This window comes from Petromyzon marinus, chromosome 8 (assembly GCF_048934315.1).
Source record: "Petromyzon marinus isolate PM22_M1 ecotype Great Lakes invasive population chromosome 8, UKy_Petmar_22M1.pri1.0, whole genome shotgun sequence".
Lineage (NCBI taxonomy): Eukaryota > Metazoa > Chordata > Hyperoartia > Petromyzontiformes > Petromyzontidae > Petromyzon > Petromyzon marinus.
Window position 1 is genome coordinate 21462401 of NC_133674.1, and position 21601 is coordinate 21484001.

General features: G+C 45.2%; 1 protein-coding gene across 1 annotated transcript in view; it reads left to right on the top strand.

Annotated features, from left to right (window-relative positions):
• Positions 1-21601, top strand: part of LOC116940374 (testican-3-like) — a 211272-nt gene that overhangs the window by 169627 nt on the left and 20044 nt on the right. The window contains exons 5-7 of the mRNA XM_032950154.2: positions 116-242; positions 10594-10702; positions 20434-20565. Of these exons, the coding sequence (XP_032806045.1) occupies positions 116-242; positions 10594-10702; positions 20434-20565 (368 nt within the window). The remainder of the gene's footprint in view (positions 1-115; positions 243-10593; positions 10703-20433; positions 20566-21601) is intronic.

The window sequence follows — 21601 nt, forward strand, 5'->3', positions numbered from 1 at the left end:
CACTGCATCCGCAGTGCTGGATTACAAGCATGGAAAGCCACCACCCGCTTGGCAAAGCTGCTTTAGCAGAGGATAGTTAACAGCTGGTATGTCTCTGTGTGCACTTGTTTTCAAGCATGAAACACACCAAGGTGGCACAGCGGCCTGCTGAACCAGCAGAGGGACCTGGGGGCTGCAAGAGCTGCCCTGTGGTGCGGCCATCACCGGTGTGCGGCACGGATGGACACACCTACTCCTCGCAGGTGGTGCTACATTCCTATGTGCACACGCACGCACGGCCATACAATGCCAACATGTAAATGCAACATCACAGGCTTACACTCAATCTCTAATTTCCGCCGAGTCGGTCTGTCTATTTGGGTCAACATGCCAGAAAATATTTCTGCCTCTGGCACACCACATCAAGTATACCTCTTGTAATCGCTATGGCTACGAGTCGCCTAGTCACCAGCTACTCATTCAAGGCTGAGTTTATCCGGGCGAGGCCATAGCCATTTTAATGCAAAATTTTCTCTTTGTTTTTTTCGGTAAAGTCACGTAGACTTTACTGAAAGAAACAAAAAAAATTGAGGCCATAGCCAGTTCAGATATCACTCATCACCCATGTGTCGTGTCTCAAAATTACTGACATTGACACGGAGTAACAGGTAACCTGCTTACACTTTATTAATCACTCTCACACCCATTATAGGCACTCCTGTGACTGCCTTCCACTGTCACCACACACTGCTTCTCCTACTACCCGCTCTCATCTACTCCACACCTCACCTCCTATGCACCGCACCTACTCTCTCCTAACCTACTCTCTCCTATCTCGCCGCTGCCCTCTCCTACGCTGCCCCATACCAACTCACCCGTCTGTCCCGGGTGGGCGGTTCAGCCAACACCTGCCCGGCGACGGCATGAGGGGCGAGGTCCCATTGATGGCTCGAGCAGCAGCGATGGGATGTCTTCTCTCTTGGTCCCTGAACAACTGTCTCTGCTCATGCACACTTCTGCTTATATACCCCTCCTCATTCCGAGTCCTCACGTGCTCCCCACTTAAGCTGTCACCTCCACGGCGCCTCTCACACTCATTAATCCCTAATCATCGCCCCCATCTCCCGTTTCTCCGGCACCAACCTCCTGCCCCAGCGCGCATACCTGCTCGTCCTCGATTGCACCTGCTTCTCCCCTTAATTACTGCCGGCTCTCCGGAGCCAACCTTATGCTCCAATGCGCACACCTGCTCGTCCTCAATTGCACATGCTCAACTGCGCGCACTGCGTACATCTCTACTCTACACATGTTTAGCCGTGGTCGGAAATTGAACGCAGTTCACCAAGTTCGTAGTGCAGTAGGCTAATCACTCTGTGTACATACGCAACAACTACAACCGCCATTCACCACTAAATGGCGGTGACATCACCACAGCACTTGTGCCATACTAGGTGCATTTTGAGGCCACGTGAAATGTTGAAGGCCCACTGCCAGGAGGTCATGGAACAGACCCAGGTGCCATGGGTTAACTACCTGAGATTACTGGCAGATGCACCAACTGTGCTCACCACTGTGCCAACTCTCTGCGTTTTAGCCGCCGAGCACTCTACTCGCTGTTGTGAGCATCGCTCCTCTGCCCTCCGTTATTGCTAGAGGGCAACTGCTTCCAACTTCTTAGCAGCATCCTTCACGAACCTCCTCCACAGAGGCCACTCTTGACACTGCTGGTACATGTCATCGGCAGTCCAATCAACTCCACATACTTCTGTACCACATCAGTCCATCTCTTCTCTAGCCCATGCCAAGCCCATTTAGCCCCATCTATCGGCTGAACAGAAGCTTCTTGGGCATGCAGTGGCTGCACATGCAGGCTACATGAATCAGCCAACGCAGCCTCGCTTGACGGAGGAGCTCACTGATGGGACTGTGTCCAGATCTTTCAAGCATTTGTGAACTCCTCACACAATCCAGTCTGGTTAAACCCAGGCTAGGCTGATTTTTTCAAGCCACATTAGATGTTTCTTTTGAGGGCTCCACGTTTTGCAAGCAGAAACAAGAGAGTACATTACTGTGGCCGAGAAGACACGGAGCTTTGTATGGAGCAACAGGCCAGGTAACCTCCACACAGCGTTACGCAGCCGGTTAAAATGTAATGCCGCTCGACTGATTTGGGATGAGACCTTGGCTACCAAACCGGAGCTGGTCATAAGGACACTGCCCAAGTACACAAACTTCTCTACTCTCTCCATGATGGCCCCATCATTCATGGGGAGTTGAGGCAAGGGAGTTTTTGATGACATAAAATGTCCAGGAAGGTGCTTTGTTTTTGTGAGGCTGATGGTGGTAAGGCCCCATTTTATTTATACACACACATTTAATACATACGCAAACACACACTCAAAACACAACCACACATTTCACACAATAATATAGCACTGCCCCTTGAGTGCCGCACTTCCGATTAGCACAGTTGGCTATGTATGGTGCGAAAGAAGTTTAGCATACGGTAACGATGGGGTAGGCAACCTATGCCTGTCTGCCGATGTCTAGCCACCTCACCAGAAACATCTCACCACTCACCAGGTACTTATTTCTCATTTTAAGCTGTCAACTTATGGAAGCCCATGCCAGGCACAATATCTCGTTGTCACGTTCGGTAGCGACTAACAATTGAGGTTGGGTTCTGGAAATTGCAGAGCCGGGTGCCTAACATTATACCATTGAAACGACCACTACCATTCCCACTAAGAGGCACAGGTGTCCAATTTAGTCATAGTTGCCGTTGTGGCATGTTATGTTAGTTAGTGCCCATTAAGACTGGCATAGCGTACGATGTGGTGGTGTGGCAAGAACAAAGTTGTGTTTTCCCTGTGCTAATGTTAACACATTGGCTGAAGATGCCCATTTGAGGCTGAATCGACTCAAGAGAGGCCCATGACAGTTTCAGATATCACGTACAACTGACGTCATTAGTGGCCAGGAATCAAACTCAGGGAGGTGGGTTCGTAGTGCAGTGCGCAAGTAACTTTTATATCACCCTCATATAACGACAAAGACATGCATACGTTCTCTGTATCGCCATCGAGACTGATTGTTAGCAAGCACCTACTACATACATACATGTTAGCAAGGACTAACAAAACACATACAGTACATGTAAGCAAGCACTTACTACACACATACATGTGTAGTGCGTGTGGTGTGCAGTGCACGCACTCAGTCGGAGACGAGGTAGTTGCAGGAGGCACCGTCTCTCTCTTTATTCTCCATTCACACCAACTGTGGCCTCCTCTCTCTCTCGCAACCACGCTGCCATACGACCTGGCCTAGACACAACCCTATCCACGTTGCACCGACGGCATCGACTGAGACAGCCAACTACTGTGTCTGGTCGCGCAATGATCAGGCGAAGGCGGCAGCGACGAAGGAGGCAACGACAGCAACGACGAGACGAGTCCACTCCCAGAACCGGCAGCCTGGAGCTCTCGCTCTCCGCTACTTATATTCTATCAGGTCTTCCGTGAATCTTACCCCAGTTCCTCCGCCCTGCCGGTACACCCGTGTATATGCTCCATGGCGTGTGCACTAACTGTACACTGCAGTTGCCGCTGCTGGACAGCAGTTGTGGCACTGCACGTGTAGTGACTTCACTTGGAGACACTAAGAGTTGGAGGCACTTCTTTAATTTAACGAGCACCCTCGGCACAATACACACCCTACACTGGTACACACTCTTCTGTCGCTCGCTTATAAACAACTCTACGTGGGTTGCTAGCCTATACACAACACTAACCATCTAACACTGACGGCGCTGATCCGAGATAGCCAACAACCGTGTAGCAGCACAATATCGAGTGAAGATGACAGCAACCATGGCGATGAGACGACAGCGATTATGGCGGTGATCTTCAACAGCACAACGCTGATCCCACTCCATACGACAGCCCCCAGCTCTCACTCAGGGCCCCCTTTTATACTCCCAGCATGGCCTTGCTCTGCCCTGGCCACACCCTCTCTCTAGAACCTACCAGCAGGTTCCCGGGCTTCCCATGCGCCCCTTCTGTGACCTTACCCCCAGATATCCCCCTCTGGTGTATCACCTGGCCCGCTGACGTAAGGGTTACTGTAAGCCGCAGATCCTCTTCGCCGCCAGCAGCCAGCGCTATGCTGCTACATTACTTATTCTATGCCACTACACATGTAAGGAAGCACCTACTACACACATACATATATACAAAAGCACACACAATTATAGCAAAAGACAAACATCTCCTTTTATTAATAACATCACTTGTATAACACTTCCGCGATTTATCGCCACCAAAAGTGGTGTCACTTAGTATTGGGTGGCATCACAATTGTTAACACTAAGACATTTTTAAGCAATACACAATTTGAATGGTCCGAAAAGTTGAAAATTACAATAAATATTTAAAATTGCCTTTCAAAATCGAAATCTCTGAAATTATTATATCCACAACTCATCCCTAGAATGTACACACATGCATATACAAATATCCCTTGCTTTAGTCTTTAACAAGCTGTGAGGACAAGTGCTGTTAGCGAGCACTTATGACACATAAGGCGATGGTGTGGCCAACACCATGCTTGGTGGTCTTTGTCTCCCAGCGCTGATGTTCATACACCGTACCAGGTACTCAATTGAGGCTGTGACGACCAAGGGCGGACCGTTTCAGATAATGGCACCAATATTGGTCATGAGCAGGAATCAAACTCGGGTCACCAGGTTCGTAGCACAATAGGCTAATCACTGCACCACCGTTCCTACACACACACACCCAGACACAAATGGATACATGTTTTCCTGCACACAACAAACACACATGGTAAACACTGCACTGTGCAAAGTGGCATCGGTGTCCTTCCATTCGCAAATTTGACAAACGACAATGAATACAAACGTGTCTGGGTATCCATGCATTAAGCAACCAACACACAACCTATTGCACAAACACACGTGCTATCTCTGCAGAACACATGCACGCCAAAATTATAATTAAAATACCATACTTTACAAAACAAACCCGCCATCATTTGCTCTGTGCTTTCAAGTACAAACCATTAAATAATTTGCTTTATGCAGGATAGCAAAGCAAACAATATGGTTTGTGGCAAAGTTGTCATAAATATTTATTACAATTTTTAGCAACTTTCATTTTAAAAGAGGGTGCTGTTTTTTTTTGTTAAAATGGAACAATCACATACTTCCAGTGTGATAAGCTCATGAATTTGCTAAAACATTGGAATGATGAGTTGCTGGGAGGTGGACCTCAAGGTAGGAGTATGGGTAGGATTATTACACCGCTGAACTTTTCATCATCCCCCTTCAACCGCAAACCCTCCGTGCTTCTATCTGCCGTTAAACGGCACCAATTTTTCGTTATTTACTTTTCACCTTTTGAGTAAAATTGCCCATTCCAAATGCATGTGGCCATGCCAAAGATACATTCTCAAAAGGACATGTCTCGTGCCGCTATAAGATATCGGCGGAAACAATAATCTTACAGATAAGCTTCTACTCACTGAAGTGTAATAACACGTGTGTATGTGAAGTATTTCATTAAATGTGCATGTGCACACATACACAAAGGCAGAGGCAATGTTCCTTTGGTTAGGGTTCGACTGTTGGGGAATACGCTGTGAGTATGGGTTTAACAATTATGCTCCCACTTCCATTGCGATTCAATAATTAGTTACGATCCCATTAGATCATCGTTTATTTTTTGCATAGTGATGGACATAGCAGCCTCTCGTGGCTGAGGAAGGTTATGTGATTTTAATTACATCCAACATATGAATCGAAAAAAATCTGATTCCCACACATCTGAATTGATGCATGTATCACAAGCTAGAAACATTGATGCACAAAGGAGTGGGAGTGACTAGCATCACGCCCATCGCCTTTGTCTCCCCCCTAGTGTGGATGTTTACGAATCGCACCAGGTACTCATAGAAATCTGAGTTGACCGAGTGGAAACCCAGGACTTGTTCTGGTAATACTCACCACTAATGTTATCCATGGCTGGGAATCGAACCCAAGTAATCAGGTTTGTAGTACCACACACTAACCACTGCCCCACCGTTCTCCACACAGTCACACAACTATACAATACGGTTAGCTTTGGAAGACGTACACATACATTTATTATTTTCCAAAGCCAACAGTGTGTGGCCGCAACAATTTCATAGCATTGGTAGCAAATATCTTCTCAGTGTGCCCTCCATTAATCCTCATGAGTAGCGATGATTACTTGTGGATTTTTTTGTATAGCACACGAAGGTTCTCTCGTGAATTTCTTGCTCAGCAGCAGCTCTCAGGATCCGAGGTGTTGGGTGAGGGCAGAGTTTCTCGACACCAGTCCTTGTGGCTCTTCACACCACAGCTCTCCGTGATTACCAACCATCAGGCACATGTAGTCGTTCACAATGGCTTAATTTGCTTGTGAATAGAATATATTGGTAATCATGAAGATGTAGATCAAGGGTCGTTGCAAAGACTGTACTTGAGAATCACTGGGTTAGATTCTAACCCTTACAAAATCAAAGAATATCTTACTGTGTGAGACTGTGGCTGCAAACACCAAAGCATGAATCAAAGCACTGCTTTGAATATAAATATGAAGGGATGGTGGGTGCTTGAATGAGTGGGTGAGTGAGTGGGTGGTGAGTGAGTGAGTGGTTGAGTGAGTGAGTTAGTAATTGAGTTAGTGGTTGAGAGAGTGGAAGAATCAGTGGGTGGGTGAGTGGGTGTATATGCAATTCACGAACTCCCACAGAAAGCAACTAAATGGCTAAATTACTCAGAACTGAATCTCTAATAGTTGCTCTTCATTGACCGTATGAAATAATGATCCCTGGGATAAAGAAAAAACAACAGCACAGCTTGGTATCCTGTCAGAGTAAAAATAATTTCCTCCTCCAATGAGCATTGAGGAATTGGTGCTCTTCTTCTCCTTGCAGCCCTGAACCAGAGTAGATATACCACATTCCCATGGCGTTGGGCGAGTCTCTCCATAGAACAACCACTGTTCAGTTCCCCACAAAGTGGTATTGATTGTATTATCCCTGGGCTGAGTCACCACCAGAACTATGGTTTAAACTTGCAATCTTCTATATGTGAGACACTCATTCTACCATGATATATACTTATATAAATACGTCATAGATGTATTGGCATGTGAAAGCAGTTCACACTTTAAATTAAAATCATTACACCTAGGCTATATGTCCTGGGCATGCTGACACAATTTTGAAGTTTTAGAGATAAAAAAGTATTTCAGGTCATGACCAGAAATGCCAAAATATAGATCTAGTGGCATCACTCGGGCACCTGACTGCTATATTAAACTCATGATTTCTCAGTAACAAAGCTTCAAATTCACATGGGATGGGCTGGATGCACGGCTTCGCAGTTGGTGGCTCGTGACATATCTGCTAGGTGGGGCTGTTGTGAGTGACCTTCGAAAATATGGTGTTATAATGAATAAAAACCTCGTCACGTGATTGGCCTTCCCGTGAAAGTGATATAACTGTCTTATCTACCAATGGTAGGCATTTATAAACAATACGAAACAAAACAACAAAGCACTCAAATGTTGTCCACATGACCCTCAAGTCCACACTGCACAACCCCTTTGACACTGCCAAAAGCCTAGAGCATGTAGGCCATGACCTGCTATATTTGCACAGTGCAACCTAGCGTTGTGATATAATAATTGGTTTTACCCTTTCTGGAAATAAAACAGGTGTTAAGATGTTAAGACACCAAACAGAAACCTTTTGCAAGGAATTATGTCTGCATTAACCACACGTACTTGTGGTGAACATGCAAACAAAACATGCTCCGATAATATATGCATTGTCTTTGAAACTGATTGGTCCACACCAGAGACAGCTTTCTTTAGAGCCTCGTCTCAAAGTATTAGACCAGACCAAGCAAAAGGTTTTCTCGTCTGGCTTTCTCGTCTGATCTGGTCTAACATCTTAACACCTGTATTATTGCCAGAAAGGGTCAATTCTATTCTTTTTATTTTTATACTGGCAAGAAAGGTCCCATATTCTAGCGTTGTGACATAGTCATTACAGTCATGGGCGCCTTTTTTGCTGCCCTGAATGGGTCTCAAACGGCCTGGCTAAAATGCTAAGCTAATCGCAACGAATGAAGGGAAATCTCTCTCAGACGCCTTCACATTCGCCTCGAGACCTCTCACAAATCCGACTGTGTTGCAGCGGTTTCTAATATGAACAACTTAAAATGTTATCTTCTTTAGGTAATTCATTTTGAATTTTTTTAAACAAAAGAACAATTTATAGGAAAGTATTTTTAGTCCAAAAATAATTTCTCATCTCCAGGTGCTTCATGGGGCAGCGCCCCAACGCCCCTCGCGGACGAACCGCACCTGCAACTTAGGAGTTTAGCTTCAAGCAAGGAGCCTTGTTTCTAATCCATGTCATGTCAAAGCTTGGGGAATCATGACCGGGGTTTTAAATATTTTTCTTGCTCAGCTTTATTCAGTTTCCTGATCTGCTTCTTCTACTCGTGATGGAGATGTTTCCATACTGCTCTGTGGCTACCTACAGTGTGAAAGGAGTTCCACATACCTACATCTTGAGAAGTGGGAGGAGATACGTATTACAAGATTTCAAGCATCATCGCTTTTGTTGGAAATAGAAAATTATATATAATTGCTGTGATATAGCGTTTTTAATCTGATGTAAAGCCTCCCCCAGGTTAATGAACAAAATGAGTGATTTTAGGGGTAAAATCACGTATGCAAAAGTAACAATTAATATATTGCTTGTTATTTAACACAAATATAACTCTGAACACTTGGATAGATAAAGTAGCGGAGACCTCAGGTGGAAACGTCGTAATTATGCTGATTGCCACCTTGTAGCGGTGCCAATTTAACAGCTCCAATTAGTTTAAGTGCACACCCAGGAACATGGCCACTATTCGCGTTAGACCAAACATATTCCACGCAGGGAAATCACTGATCTCGTAGAGAGTTTTAAAATTAGTCATAGGAAATGGTTGTATGGCTCTGGGGGGCTAGAGGAAGTCGACATTTCTCTTCATGGGACGGCTCGCATGACACAAACCTTCCACTCGGTCCCACTGACCTCTGCTCTGACCAAACTGTAATCTGCCGAGATCTCGGTGTGAGCCTGAGGAACATTTATCAGCAGCAGGTACCAGCGCAGGCCACATGGGGTGACAAGAACGGAGGCAGACATTGCCGCCTCACTCCCAAGCCACCCTCGCCACTCTGCGCTGGCAGTAACGCTCACGAGCATGTAATGCAATTTGGGGTGCAGCAGGGGAGGAGGGGCGCAGTTGGCTCCACGTTGTCACATTTGACCTTACTTGACAGAGTTTCGATGCCTTATTTGATTCATGTCACCTAATGACTCAGAGATACTGGTCCATGCTTTCGTGTTCTCCCATCTTGATTACTACAACACATTACTTTTCGGGATTTTGTTCAGAAGGCTGCTGTTAGAGTGCTTATGCACACCGTTTGAGGGAACATCACACCTGCTATCTTATCTTTGCACGAGCGGACTATAAAACCCTGCTGCTGCTGATAATACAAGGTTCTCGATGGGTTAGCACACCAATATTTGCAGGAACTGATCCATGTTTACACTCCAACGAGGTCCACGAGATCTTGCGACCACCCTCTGCTAAGGACTCAGAGGTTAAGGCTCTGTTCCTGGTGTGATGGAGCTTTGCCAGTGCAGCTCCCAGACTGTGGAACAACGCTTTGCCTTTCGTAATAAGACAACCAAAGTCGTTAGGGCTATTGAAGTTTTTCTTGAAAACTTCTTTAAACTGGCCTTCAGCCCCAAGTTCTGTCGGTTTAGCCTGGTTCAGATTATTTACTGCTTTCCATACATGGCATATTGGAATCTGTGGATGAAATGCGCCTTGCAAATGTCAATTATTATTAGTAGGGGCTGTTGGACCATACCTCGCCATGCTGGCCGGCACTAGTTCACGAAAGGAGGTTGTGTCCCAGAACCGGTTCAGATATCACTGCTGTTATCTATGACTAGGAATTAATCGCAGGTGGCCTAGTTCATAGCACAGTGTGCTAAAACTACTGCACCATCGCTACCCCAATTTGAATATATTATATCTTAGAAATACCACAGGCATCTCGCATTACTGTAAAGGCCACGTATAATAAACATAGACAGCTGTCCGACGTGAGTTTGAAGCTTCATAAACTAAAATTTGAAACTTTTAAAATCAGTCAGGGGCTCCGTAAATGCCCTGCTAACATCAGCATTCACAATACAATTTTTCAGTCTGATATCAAAGTGAAATCACGAGAATGCTATCGTGGAACACCTAAAATTAACTTTGGAGTATTTTTTGCCATTAAAAATTGTGTCACTCCACAGTAAAGGACATTTAAATATTGTTTTTGAGTTGCATAAGCGTTCCGAGATGCCGTGGCATTTTAAGCTCTCAATAAATACAAATATGCATCCTTAATCTTCCTCTAGAGGATGCACGTTATGAAGGAGGGTAGTAAAGTAAACCGTAACCGCTGCGTGGTGTTTGTTTAACCACTGTTGTTTCAGTGCAAGCTGGAGTACCAGGCATGTGTGACCAGAAAGCAGATGGCGGTGAAGTGTGCCACCTCGTGCCCCTGCCACACGGAAAACAGCACCCCTGGCACAAGCGACAAAGGTGAAGCGGCGTTGTCACCTCCTCCCCACCTCCTCGACCCTCACCAGACGCCTCGACCCTCACCAGACGTCTCCTCACCGCCGTGCCCCATCATTGCTATAACATCTCAATGCCCTGCTCCTCACCTCACTTCCAAACACGACTCCTCACCACCCTATTAGTCACTACCGTATACTCCTCACCACACCATCCATTGTTACCCCACCTCATAGCACTTATTCTTCACTACCCAACTCCTCACTACCATACTCACCACCCAACCCCTCAGAACGCTACTCCTCACCACCATAACCTTCATCTCAATATCCCTCACCACCCTACTTGTCAGCCCGCTCACCTCCTCACCGCCTACTTATCACTGCCGTACTCGTTACCGCTCTACCCCCCACAACTGAATCCCTCACTACCCTACCCCCTCACCACTCTTATCATCAACACCCTGTCCGTTACCATTGGTGACTATCCATTGCTCTGTTTGGCTCTGAGTTGCCTTGATAGGCATTGATGATATTAGACAAGAGCCAGCCTCACACCTGTGCCTCAGCTACTCTATGTGTAGTGACATAGAATAAGTAATGTAGCAGCATAGCGCTGGCTGCTGGCAGGGAAGGAGATCTGCGACTTACAGCAGCCCTGACGTCAGCAGGTCAGGTAATACACCAGAGGGGAATTCTGGGGAAAGGTTACAGAAGGGGGACAGGGGGAAGCCTCGGGAACCTGCTGGTAGGTTCTAGAGAGGGGGCGTGGCCGGAGCAGAGCGAGGTCACGCTGGGAGCGTAAAGGGGGCCCTGAGCGAGAGCTCAGGGCTGTCGTTTCGAGTGAGATTCCCGTCGTGCTGTTAAAGATTGTCGCCATCGTCGCTGTCGTCTTCACTAGATATTGCGCTGTTAGACGGTAATTGGGTGTCTCGGTTCAGCGCCGTCAGTGTTTGACGGCTAGTGTTGTGTATAGGCTAGCAACCCACGTAGAATACTGTATAAATCAGCGACAGAAGAGTGTGTACCAGTGTAGGATGTTTACACACCCTATGCTGGTACGGCTATTCTAATACACACAACAGACAGGAAGGACATGTTCAAAGAGATAGCATAATGCATAATGTAAGTTGCCTTTAGTAATCCCCCCGCCCACGTGGCACAAGAGCGCAGAAGCTTGGTCACCACATCTAAGCCTCTATATAAGGAACGAAACAGTTCGATTTCTCCCCAAATCTGGCTGTCGCCTGATGAAGCTGGTTGTAATTACTGGTGAAACATCGTACTCAGATTGTAAATGTTGTGGCTTGACTCTCCAACACACCGTTGTGCTGTACTAGTGACGAAGTGGTATGTTCTGTTTACGTGACAACCCTTACTAGTTGGCTGTGTCGGGTGGTGGCGGGTTTTAATGACACATTTATATATTTACGCGATCTAACCCAAAAAAACCCTATTTAGTGGTAGGGTGTGTATTGTGCAAAGGTTGCTCAGTTAAATAAAAGAAGTGCCTCCAACTCTTAGTGTCTCCGAGTTAAGTCACTACATATGTATCACCGTGACCCCGCGACCCAATTTCTTGACTTGCAAATCACCCGTGCAGTGGTGTTCAACAGTGAGTCTCTCATTGTTGGACTCACTGCTCTTTGATCAGAATGGAACGAATTTCCATTCTATCTCTGCTGCTCACGTCAGTGGCAGCACCACACAGTACATTATGATGAATCTCATCACTACCCGTGGTTACTGGGAATGCCGTGTGTGGTGGGGAGCCAGTGCGCGCTGTTAATCCATCTTCCGATCCGCCATGGAGGCAGGTCGATGGTCCGAGTGGTCTTTTCTCATTTCGTACATTTTTATTCACTATTGCCCGTGTGTGACCAAAAGCAGGGCAGCGAGTAGGAAAGCCATTAGGTGAGATGAAAGGCTCCACTAATCAATGTGATTTCATTCTTGGCGGTCTGATGAATCTATCACTGCACTCCGAGCTGCTGTAAGTCACGGCGGCTCTGAGGTCTAGCTTTGGCATGTGGTTAAATTACAGCCGGCATGCCGAAGTTACAGTAAGCATGCCCGTTAGTGTTGCGTGATGGGAAGCTGAAATGAGCAAACATGGCCTGATGTGTTGGCACATAGTGGCAAGTAAGGATGACTAATGAAGCAATTAAGTAGCAGTGTCTCAGAACATGCAGCAACGAGGAAAATTAAGGTGGAGAGAATGCATTGTGAAAAATTATATATTCAGAGGTTGCATGAAAAAAATAAAGAGGGTGTAAACAAATTCATAACTACTGGACAAATTAAACTTGAGAATAGCAACTTTCACACAGTGCATTTAGGTGTAAAAATAATAATTTAATTCATGGTTGCCTGGGGTGGGGACTTATAACAAGGTCAAACAAAAATAACTATTTAATCAGCAATCCCTTGTCGCAATGCTCATCAGGCAATTACCTAGTGATGCTTTAATGGTTCCACGTCTTTCAAAATGTCATCACCAGTGTTATATTTTGTGACTGACCTTGAGTCAAGCCAGATTTTCTATGCTTCAAAAACATGCCAAATCCCGCTTTTGGGGCCAACTCACGCACAGCATGCATGACATTGGGGCGCCCGTGAAGGTGCGCGATGTTTGCATCGTAGCCATGGCGGCAGTGCCTCCGCATGCATCACGATTCGTACATTGCATCGATTGACTAAAGATTGTAGTCGGCTGCTCTATTGTAATTGATTACTTGGGTCCTTTTAAAAATATTGTGACCACCCCCACATACTGCCTCCTGAAGGCAGGAAACCCCTAATAGCCATGCCCCGAGCGCAACTTGGCTAATGATGCCGATGACATCAATAAAACCCCAAACATCACGTCCCATCCAACGACGCATGTGGCAACAGAGGAACGTTTTTTCCCCAACGAGTAATCGAAATCATAATCGGTAGAGTAATCTATAACTGAAATGATTGGCTATCCCAGCTCAACTATACCCCTATATTGCACAAAATCCATATTCCCATTATGCACCTGGGCTGCCGTTAGAAACTGCAGTGGGGTCCCAAGCAAACTGGCCCAGACTAGGGGGGGTTGATGGTGAGAGTCGAGCGACATGGCCTTTGGTTATGATAAACATCGTCAGCCTTTGCTTTTGTTTTATTTCCGTGGCTGTTCTTCTTGTCTGGGGGCATGAATCAAGGTGTCGCCACGGGGGTAGTGTATCTTACTCGCCGCACTCTTTGTGTCGTGCCACTGAGTAATGATCGTTGCCTTCACTGCAAATGCTGCAGCGACAACAAATGCCCCGGCATGTTGGAGCCATGGATCAAATGTTTCTTTAATAATTGTAAAACTCACCATATCCAGTGCCATTCTACCCATAGGGTCATTGTGAGTCACTGCCGATGTTGCTGGGTGTCACTGTCGATGAATACAGTTTTTGTTATTTCCATGCTACACGCTACTTCGCTGGTTAATTTTATTCTACTTTTGTTCCACGTGCCAGTTGCTCAGTAACTTAACCCTAGGCCTTGAGTGAGTGTATTTCCTTTTTGTGAGCTTTAAATATTTCCAGAAACGCACATTTTACGGTTCTTTTTGCTCTGCCGTTCGACCATTATTTTAAATGTTTTTGCTAAACTTGTTCGCAAGACCTGTGTCCTGTTTAAATTTAAAGCTGCATTTATTATGCCATTCTCGGCTGCCTATGGTCTCCTCCTCAGTGAGCAGTGGGTGGCTATCGCCTTCCTTGTATTATTTTTTATTGATTTACGCTGGCAGATGTGCTACAAATTGGCGGCTTTTGCCTATTAGTGTTAACTATACGTACTTTTGATCATTTTATTGTCAGGCTCATGAGCTCTGAAAATGCAAAGGTAAGTTAACATCCTGGTTAGATGAAGGGGAAACTCAAACCTTCGCGATTTAATGGGTACCGCTACATGGGAACGTAACAGCAGTTGTTTTATAAAGACTCATCCCCCATCATAGGAATGAGGATCTCCACTACAGAATGACGGAGGGCTGAAAACATGAGGTCAGTAATCACCAATCTGTTCAGTTTACAAAAATAGCTCCAAAGAAGATCTTAATAATTATATAAGAATCTCTATTATTTAATCAGTTACTAAAATATTCGAAAAAATACTCAAATCACAAATAAACTGCTACCTAAAAAACTATATTTCATGCACAGTAAAGTCTTATTTTCGAGAGGATTACTGCACCACCACAGCAATGGTGTGCACCATTCCTTGACTTGTCAAAAGCCTTTGGCACTTGATAATGACATTCTACTCACAAGACTCAGCCAACTGTTGACCAAGTTGGTCTTTTGAGAATGGTCTGATAGGTAACTCTTAAACCACAAATATAAAAAGAACAAAGGGTGTTCCACAAGGTTCCGTGCTCAGTCCAATTCTGTTCGTATATTTGTAGTGTTCGATTTCACTCGGACAACTTCTGTCTTTCTTCGAACACCGCTTTATTTACAACTCTCAGCATGTCCTCCACATTCCACAATATCCAGGTCGCCACGGCCTGCTCGCCGTGCTTCACTCGACTCGCGCGCCACCTTTGTCTCTCCACTCCCCACGATTACTTCGCTTGCTCCGCACTCAGCGACTCCGCACTCAGCGACTCCACACACAGTGTCTTCGCACACAGCGACTTCGCACACAGCGACTTCAGCTCTGCTATCGCTACACTCTCTCCACTACTGGCTATTCTCGTCTCCAGCTACGCTATCGCTACGCTGTCTCCACTGCTAGCTGCTTCTCTTCTTCAGCTTCGCTCCACACTCAGTCTCCAAACTCTGTTTCCAATTCTGTCTCCAAACTCTGTTTCCAATTCTGTCTCCAAACGCTGTCCCCCACTCTGTCTCCAAACTCTCCTCCAAACTCCACGTCTTGCCTCGTCCAGCTCCCAACTCCCACTCCAATTGCCGACCCCCCAATTTATCCCTGCTCTTATTACGCCCCAATTAATTAGTCCGCGTCCCAACGGCACCCCGTGTGATCCTACACCTGTTTCTCGCCAGACTTCAAGACGCCTCTCCAGCCCCGGCAACAGCCCCAACCAATCACAGTCGTCCTTGGCTCTCCCAGCTTAATTGCCCCAACATAACCTGCACTGTATTTGCCTTCGTTGCAGGCTGACCCAACATAACCCCAATGACTTTGCCTTCACAACAGGCTGACCCAACATAACCCGCACTGTCTCTGTTTCCATGCAATACGCACCTTTCTATTCCACTACATATTTAAACAATATTGGACTAAACTTAAATAACTCCAAACGAAATCTCTTTGCTGATGACACTTTCCTGCCAGCATCGGGTATATCTCCACACAAAGTCAAACAAAGGCTCCAACACGAGTTCTACTTAAATCAATATCAATTGTCATCATTGAAATTGCGCCTAAATCAACACAAAATGAAGATCATGTAATTTTTTTCAAACCAAAATCCAGTTTAATGCCCTTCACCTGTTCACTGATTGATTAAAAACTTACATTCCAACCTCATATTGATCACATCTCAAATAAAATCAAATTAAACGGGTTTTATATGGAAACAAACATTGTTTATCCATTTGATTGTGCCTGCAAATTGATGAAGCTATCATTCCACCACTGTTGACTACATTGACACTGCTTATAGAGCAGCTACAAATGAAACACGAAACAGACTACACCCGCTTTCATCTTCTTGGTTCTTTCGGTAAAGTCACGTAGAATGGAAACAAAATAATAAAAATAAAACAATAAAATAAAATTCTCACAACGTTTTGGCCACAACACAAGTAGCCTTCTTCAGGTGAAGGAACAGAACTGTCGGGACGACAGCGCTTCAATGAACGCTGCTAAGATTCGTAGCGTCTTTTAAGCTAGGTGAGAGAAGTGAAGCGCCTTGACAAAGGAGTTTACATATTAAACAGGAGAATTTAGCATTGAAATAGCTGAGGGATTAGCTTGTGACTGATCACATAAATAGCTATGTTAAAGTCAAAGTTTACATATCAACAGAGGCATTTAGTATATGGATGCTAAAGGGCTGCAACTATCCAACTATCATACAGTAAACCGATGTGAAAAAAAACTAAGTCTAAATTACATCAATATAATAAATGTACTCAATATATTCTTCAATAAGCTGAGCTATTAACACAAAGCAACTGGGTATACACTACACTCTATAATGAATACCACATAGTAAACGAATAAAAAACTAAAATATAAACTACCTCAATGTTATCAATAAACTCTATATACTCTCCAATCAGCTGAGCCACCAACAATAAGTCGCTATATATCACAATGCCATATAGCGAAAAAGTGTGGCGGTTTCTTCCCCTCAACGCCAGCACCAAGGACAGCAACGAGCCCCGTTCAGACGGACGAGTCCATCCATGCTCGGAACAGAGGAGGGGGGAGAGAAACAGCCATGATGCGCTGTTATACTCCATGTTATAAACCATACCATTAACCGTGGTGTGAGAGGTATTAAGAGGCAATGCCAGCGAAAGAGCTCCGGTCTGAAAGGTCACCGTAAAATACAATTAATTAAGAACCAAAATGGTTTAAAACATCTTTCCAATGGTTACTAAGCCATAATCCATCTTCTCGGTTGAAATTGTCTCTGTGCTTGTATATGTGGATGGCCTCATGAACGAATCTCTCATGGTAGCCAATTGGCTTGCAAAGAACCTCCGTCTTGGAGAAGTCAATGTCATGTGAGCCCACTGAATTATAACAGTGATCTGCCACGGCAGAGGAGTTCGTCCTACCGTGTTTCAAGTCTGCTTTATGTTTGCGGATGCGAACAAGAAAATAAGTGAGCTTTAATTAATAATGCAGATGCTTTTTCTAAGCTTCAGGCTGAATTATTGAAACTTGGGTCGGCCGCGGCACCTCGAGTTGTGCTCCCACTGCAAGTTAATGATCCTACAGCCACGCAGGGCTTGATGAATTTAATAGACTGCGGGAACAGTTCAGGGTTGAGGTCATGTTTGTTGCTGGGAACTGGAATGATCAGCTGATTCTGTCTCGCCCCGCATCGATATGAACCCAACACCAAATTAAACAGCCAACCGTCCCCTGCACCCTGGGGTGACGATGTTTTAACACTTTTCATTCTTGCGCCATTGCGCACTTTAAATCGTGCATTGAGCAAGAAGTGGCACACGGGTGCCTATTGTGGACCATCGAGATGCATGGGGCTAGATTTGTGTCGTTTGAGAACCTGACTTTTTAGAATCTGAATCATTATTTATACTGGAGGAATCCGATGAGTTTGAAAGCTCTTTTTTGCACTTTATTGATCACCAGCATTGCCGCAAATGTACACGGCGATGTGTAGCGGCCATTTTGTCACGATTTCAACATTATCATGATTGTCATCATTTAATATTTAAACGGCACCTTCCATACAAAACATCTCAAGCTGCCAGAAGAAACTGGTGTTTCAAATAATTACCCATTCAGGAAGTTATTTGCAGACTTAATACAATGTTCATAAACAACGCTGTATAGACAAAATGCAAATGTACATCTGTCCTATTGAGCTCATTTTTTTTAAAAGAGTGGTTTTGAAGATGATGATTTTGGCTGCATTTTGGTACTTCCTACCTCGTCGTAGATTTGTGTAAAGCTCATTATAAGCCGTGAATATTTACCAGTTTACTGCTCCAATACCACACTTTCTTTTAATTTGAGTCAAGTTTAAAACAACTGGTTTAGCGGTGCAGAACGAACATGCTAATTCTACAAATATTTTGGGGCAGCATATCGAATACACACATGCTCCCAAAAAACAGGTCTATAGTATTCACCATTTTGCAGAAGAATGATGAAGGGAAGGGAGTTCTTGGTGTGTGTGAGTTAGAGAGAGCTGCAGTTGGATTAGAATATACGGTTAATCATGGCTGGAGATCTAACATGGAAGACATATCTTAATCTGTGCTTGACAGATTCCACAATGTGAAAGAGTACCGTTTTTATACTTTTGTAGCGTGTGCGATTACTGAGGCACACACACTGTTCAACAGAGGCAACTCTTTTGATAAACAACTCACTGATCACCGGGTTTTAATCTATCAAGTGTGGCTATGCTGTCCTATACTGGTTACTATGTGTGTGAGAGTTAGCTAGCGAACGGGTCTGTAAATTACACGCTACAGAACCCACGATTTTTAGTTAACTCTACGCCACGACGAAGAGCGGACCCCTGAAGAGCGCCGAGTACTCTTGCGTCGATCCCCCAACACGAGCCCCGAATCCCCTCGGCGCTCCCCCCTTTATCCCCTTGCCGCTGCCTCCCGCCGCCCTCGGCCACGCCCCCTCTCTGTGTCGCGACCCGAGCTCCCCGCTCCCAGTCACGTGTCCTCTCATCCTCCAATGGAGGCTCCCGGTGCTCAGCGCCCCTCCAGCCCTGTGGCTGGTGCAACAGCGTAGAGACCGCATTATGTCTCGACACTTTCATACATAATTGATTTTAATTGATGCCAAGTGGAACGATGTGTTTTGTGCAGGGAGGTTAAATAAACAGTGTGAGCAAATGGAGCATGGTGCATGTCAGGTCAGCGCCTGGTTTAAAATCGCGTGACACTAATTTGGCGCGCAGCAGGAATAAAGTAATGGATATCAATTTGGTCGTTCTGAAAATGTCATTCCTCGGGCATTTTAGGCGGATTTCTTTTTCATTACCTGCCACACAACATTAAATGTGACACATATACACACTGACAAGTACAACACTGTACACTCACCACACACAACGACAAAGGTCCATTCATAGTATAGCCTACATATTCTGCTTAGACAAGTTCTGCCAGTGAAGAACACCTATTTTACGGCAGCATTGCCCAGGAGCGGGTGGCGTGGCCAATGCCACACCCGGACCGCCACTGTCTTCCCAGTGCTGCTCCATACACACAGCACCAGGTACTTATTTGAGGCCGAGTTGACCTTGGGAAGGCCAAGAACCAGATAAATACGGGACTTTAACTTCACAGGGTTCATAGCAAAGTGAAAACGTCACTCTACACCACCGCTCCCCACACTGATCACACACACAATAGTGTACACACCCATACGCACAACATTCACGTCTCATACATACCACAGAAAAAATAGTCAATGGCTTTGGTAATTGAAGGGGAAATGTTAACAGACATTTCCTCAGCTACCTTTTGAAGTGTGATTAAAACATTCCAAATTCAATACCAGAGAAATTGAAACTCACAGCTTCTTGCTCGTTGGGCTCTGATCGATTTCAGGACGTAATGGTCCTTGGAAATGTCAAAGGTCATTGACTCAACAACCGAGCCTATCTTCTCCTGGGGGCCAATAACAATTGACAGCCCTGCTTTCACGTTGCACAAAGTCAAAATATGGTCATGAACCGGTGTCTTTCTCTTCGTGTCCGTGCATTTGAGGCGATTATGCCTTGCATCCAAGCTAGCTAATGGTGGCGCATCTTTTCACATACCCTGCCTTAAAAGTGTTCACACTGTAACAATCAAAAGCATATATTTTTTATCCTACGAACTATAATAAACCAAATTAAGTGTAGAAATTAAATGTAATACGATACGCACTGCACAGTTTAATCACAGGCTGGATTCCCCGGATTCAAACCTCTGATCTCATGGGTACTGGTTCATTGCTCGGAGCCCCCAGACCATCTTAAGGCCCCTCTCATCAGAACCGTATTTTTCTCTGCCCCCCTTTCCCCGACGAAAACAATTTATCTCCCCTCACCAGACGTGTGCTCGGACCGTGAGTTGACGGACATGGCGTCACGCCTGAAGGACTGGTTCCATGTTCTGCACCAGCAAGCGGTCACCAATGCAGCGAGAGACGCTGGGGGCCACGTGCAGCCCACGGATCCCACCGGTGAGTGCCTGTGGGGGAGATGGGGGGTGTTGGGGGAGGAGGGGAGTGGGGAAGGTACAACTCAATCCCAGGCCATAAGGGCAAGATAATGGATAGGCAAAGGCATCACATCAAACAGTGGCATCGTTTGGTTCGTATGGGCCCTGATGCAAGGCATAAAATGGGTCTTCCTGTCTGCCTCGCCTCCCTTCTACGTACCGCAGTGCCAGTGCCCCTCCAGACTGTGGGTATTGGCGCAGTTGCACAGCCTGCATACCCCACTGATTGTCAAAGTGTCTTTATTTTCAATGTAGTGTGGGGTGGCATTCATCTCCATCGGTGGCCCTGAGCAAGCATCGGAGATCACATATGCCTATCAACAATGACCACTCTCCATAAGGGAATCGCTTTTGACGTTCCCAAAAGTAGTACTTATTTGATTGAGCCTGTGGAAATGATGGGTTGAGTAAATTTCTGAATTTCAATTTCTGATTGAGAGTTCAGAACTAAATACAACAGGAGAGTCTAATTTGCAAGTAACATTGCATAGGTGACAGGTGGAGTGCAGATAAAACGAAAATATTCCTGCAGTGGGGTATTTTGTAAAATTAGAATACAATTATAATGTATGCAATCCCTGCATTCACATGAGTGTAAAAAGAGTAGAAACATTGTAGTTTTGCGCGAATGGCTCAATGCAATGAAAAATGAACTACAGTGAGGGAAAAAAACATATGATCCTCTGCTGATTTTGTACGTTTGCCCACTGACAAAGAAATGATCAGTCTATAATTTTAATGGTAGGTTTATTTGAACAGTGAGAGACAGAATAACAACAACAAAAAATCCAGAAAAAGCATGTCAAAAATGTTATAAATTGATTTGCATTTTAAGGAGGGAAATAAGTATTTGACCCCTCTGCAAAACATGACTTAGTACTTGGTGGCAAAACGCTTGTTGGCAATCACAGAGGTCAGACGTTTTTTTGTAGTTGGCCACCAGGTTTGCACACAGCTCAGGAGGGATTTTGTCCCACTCCTCTTTGCAGATCTTCTCC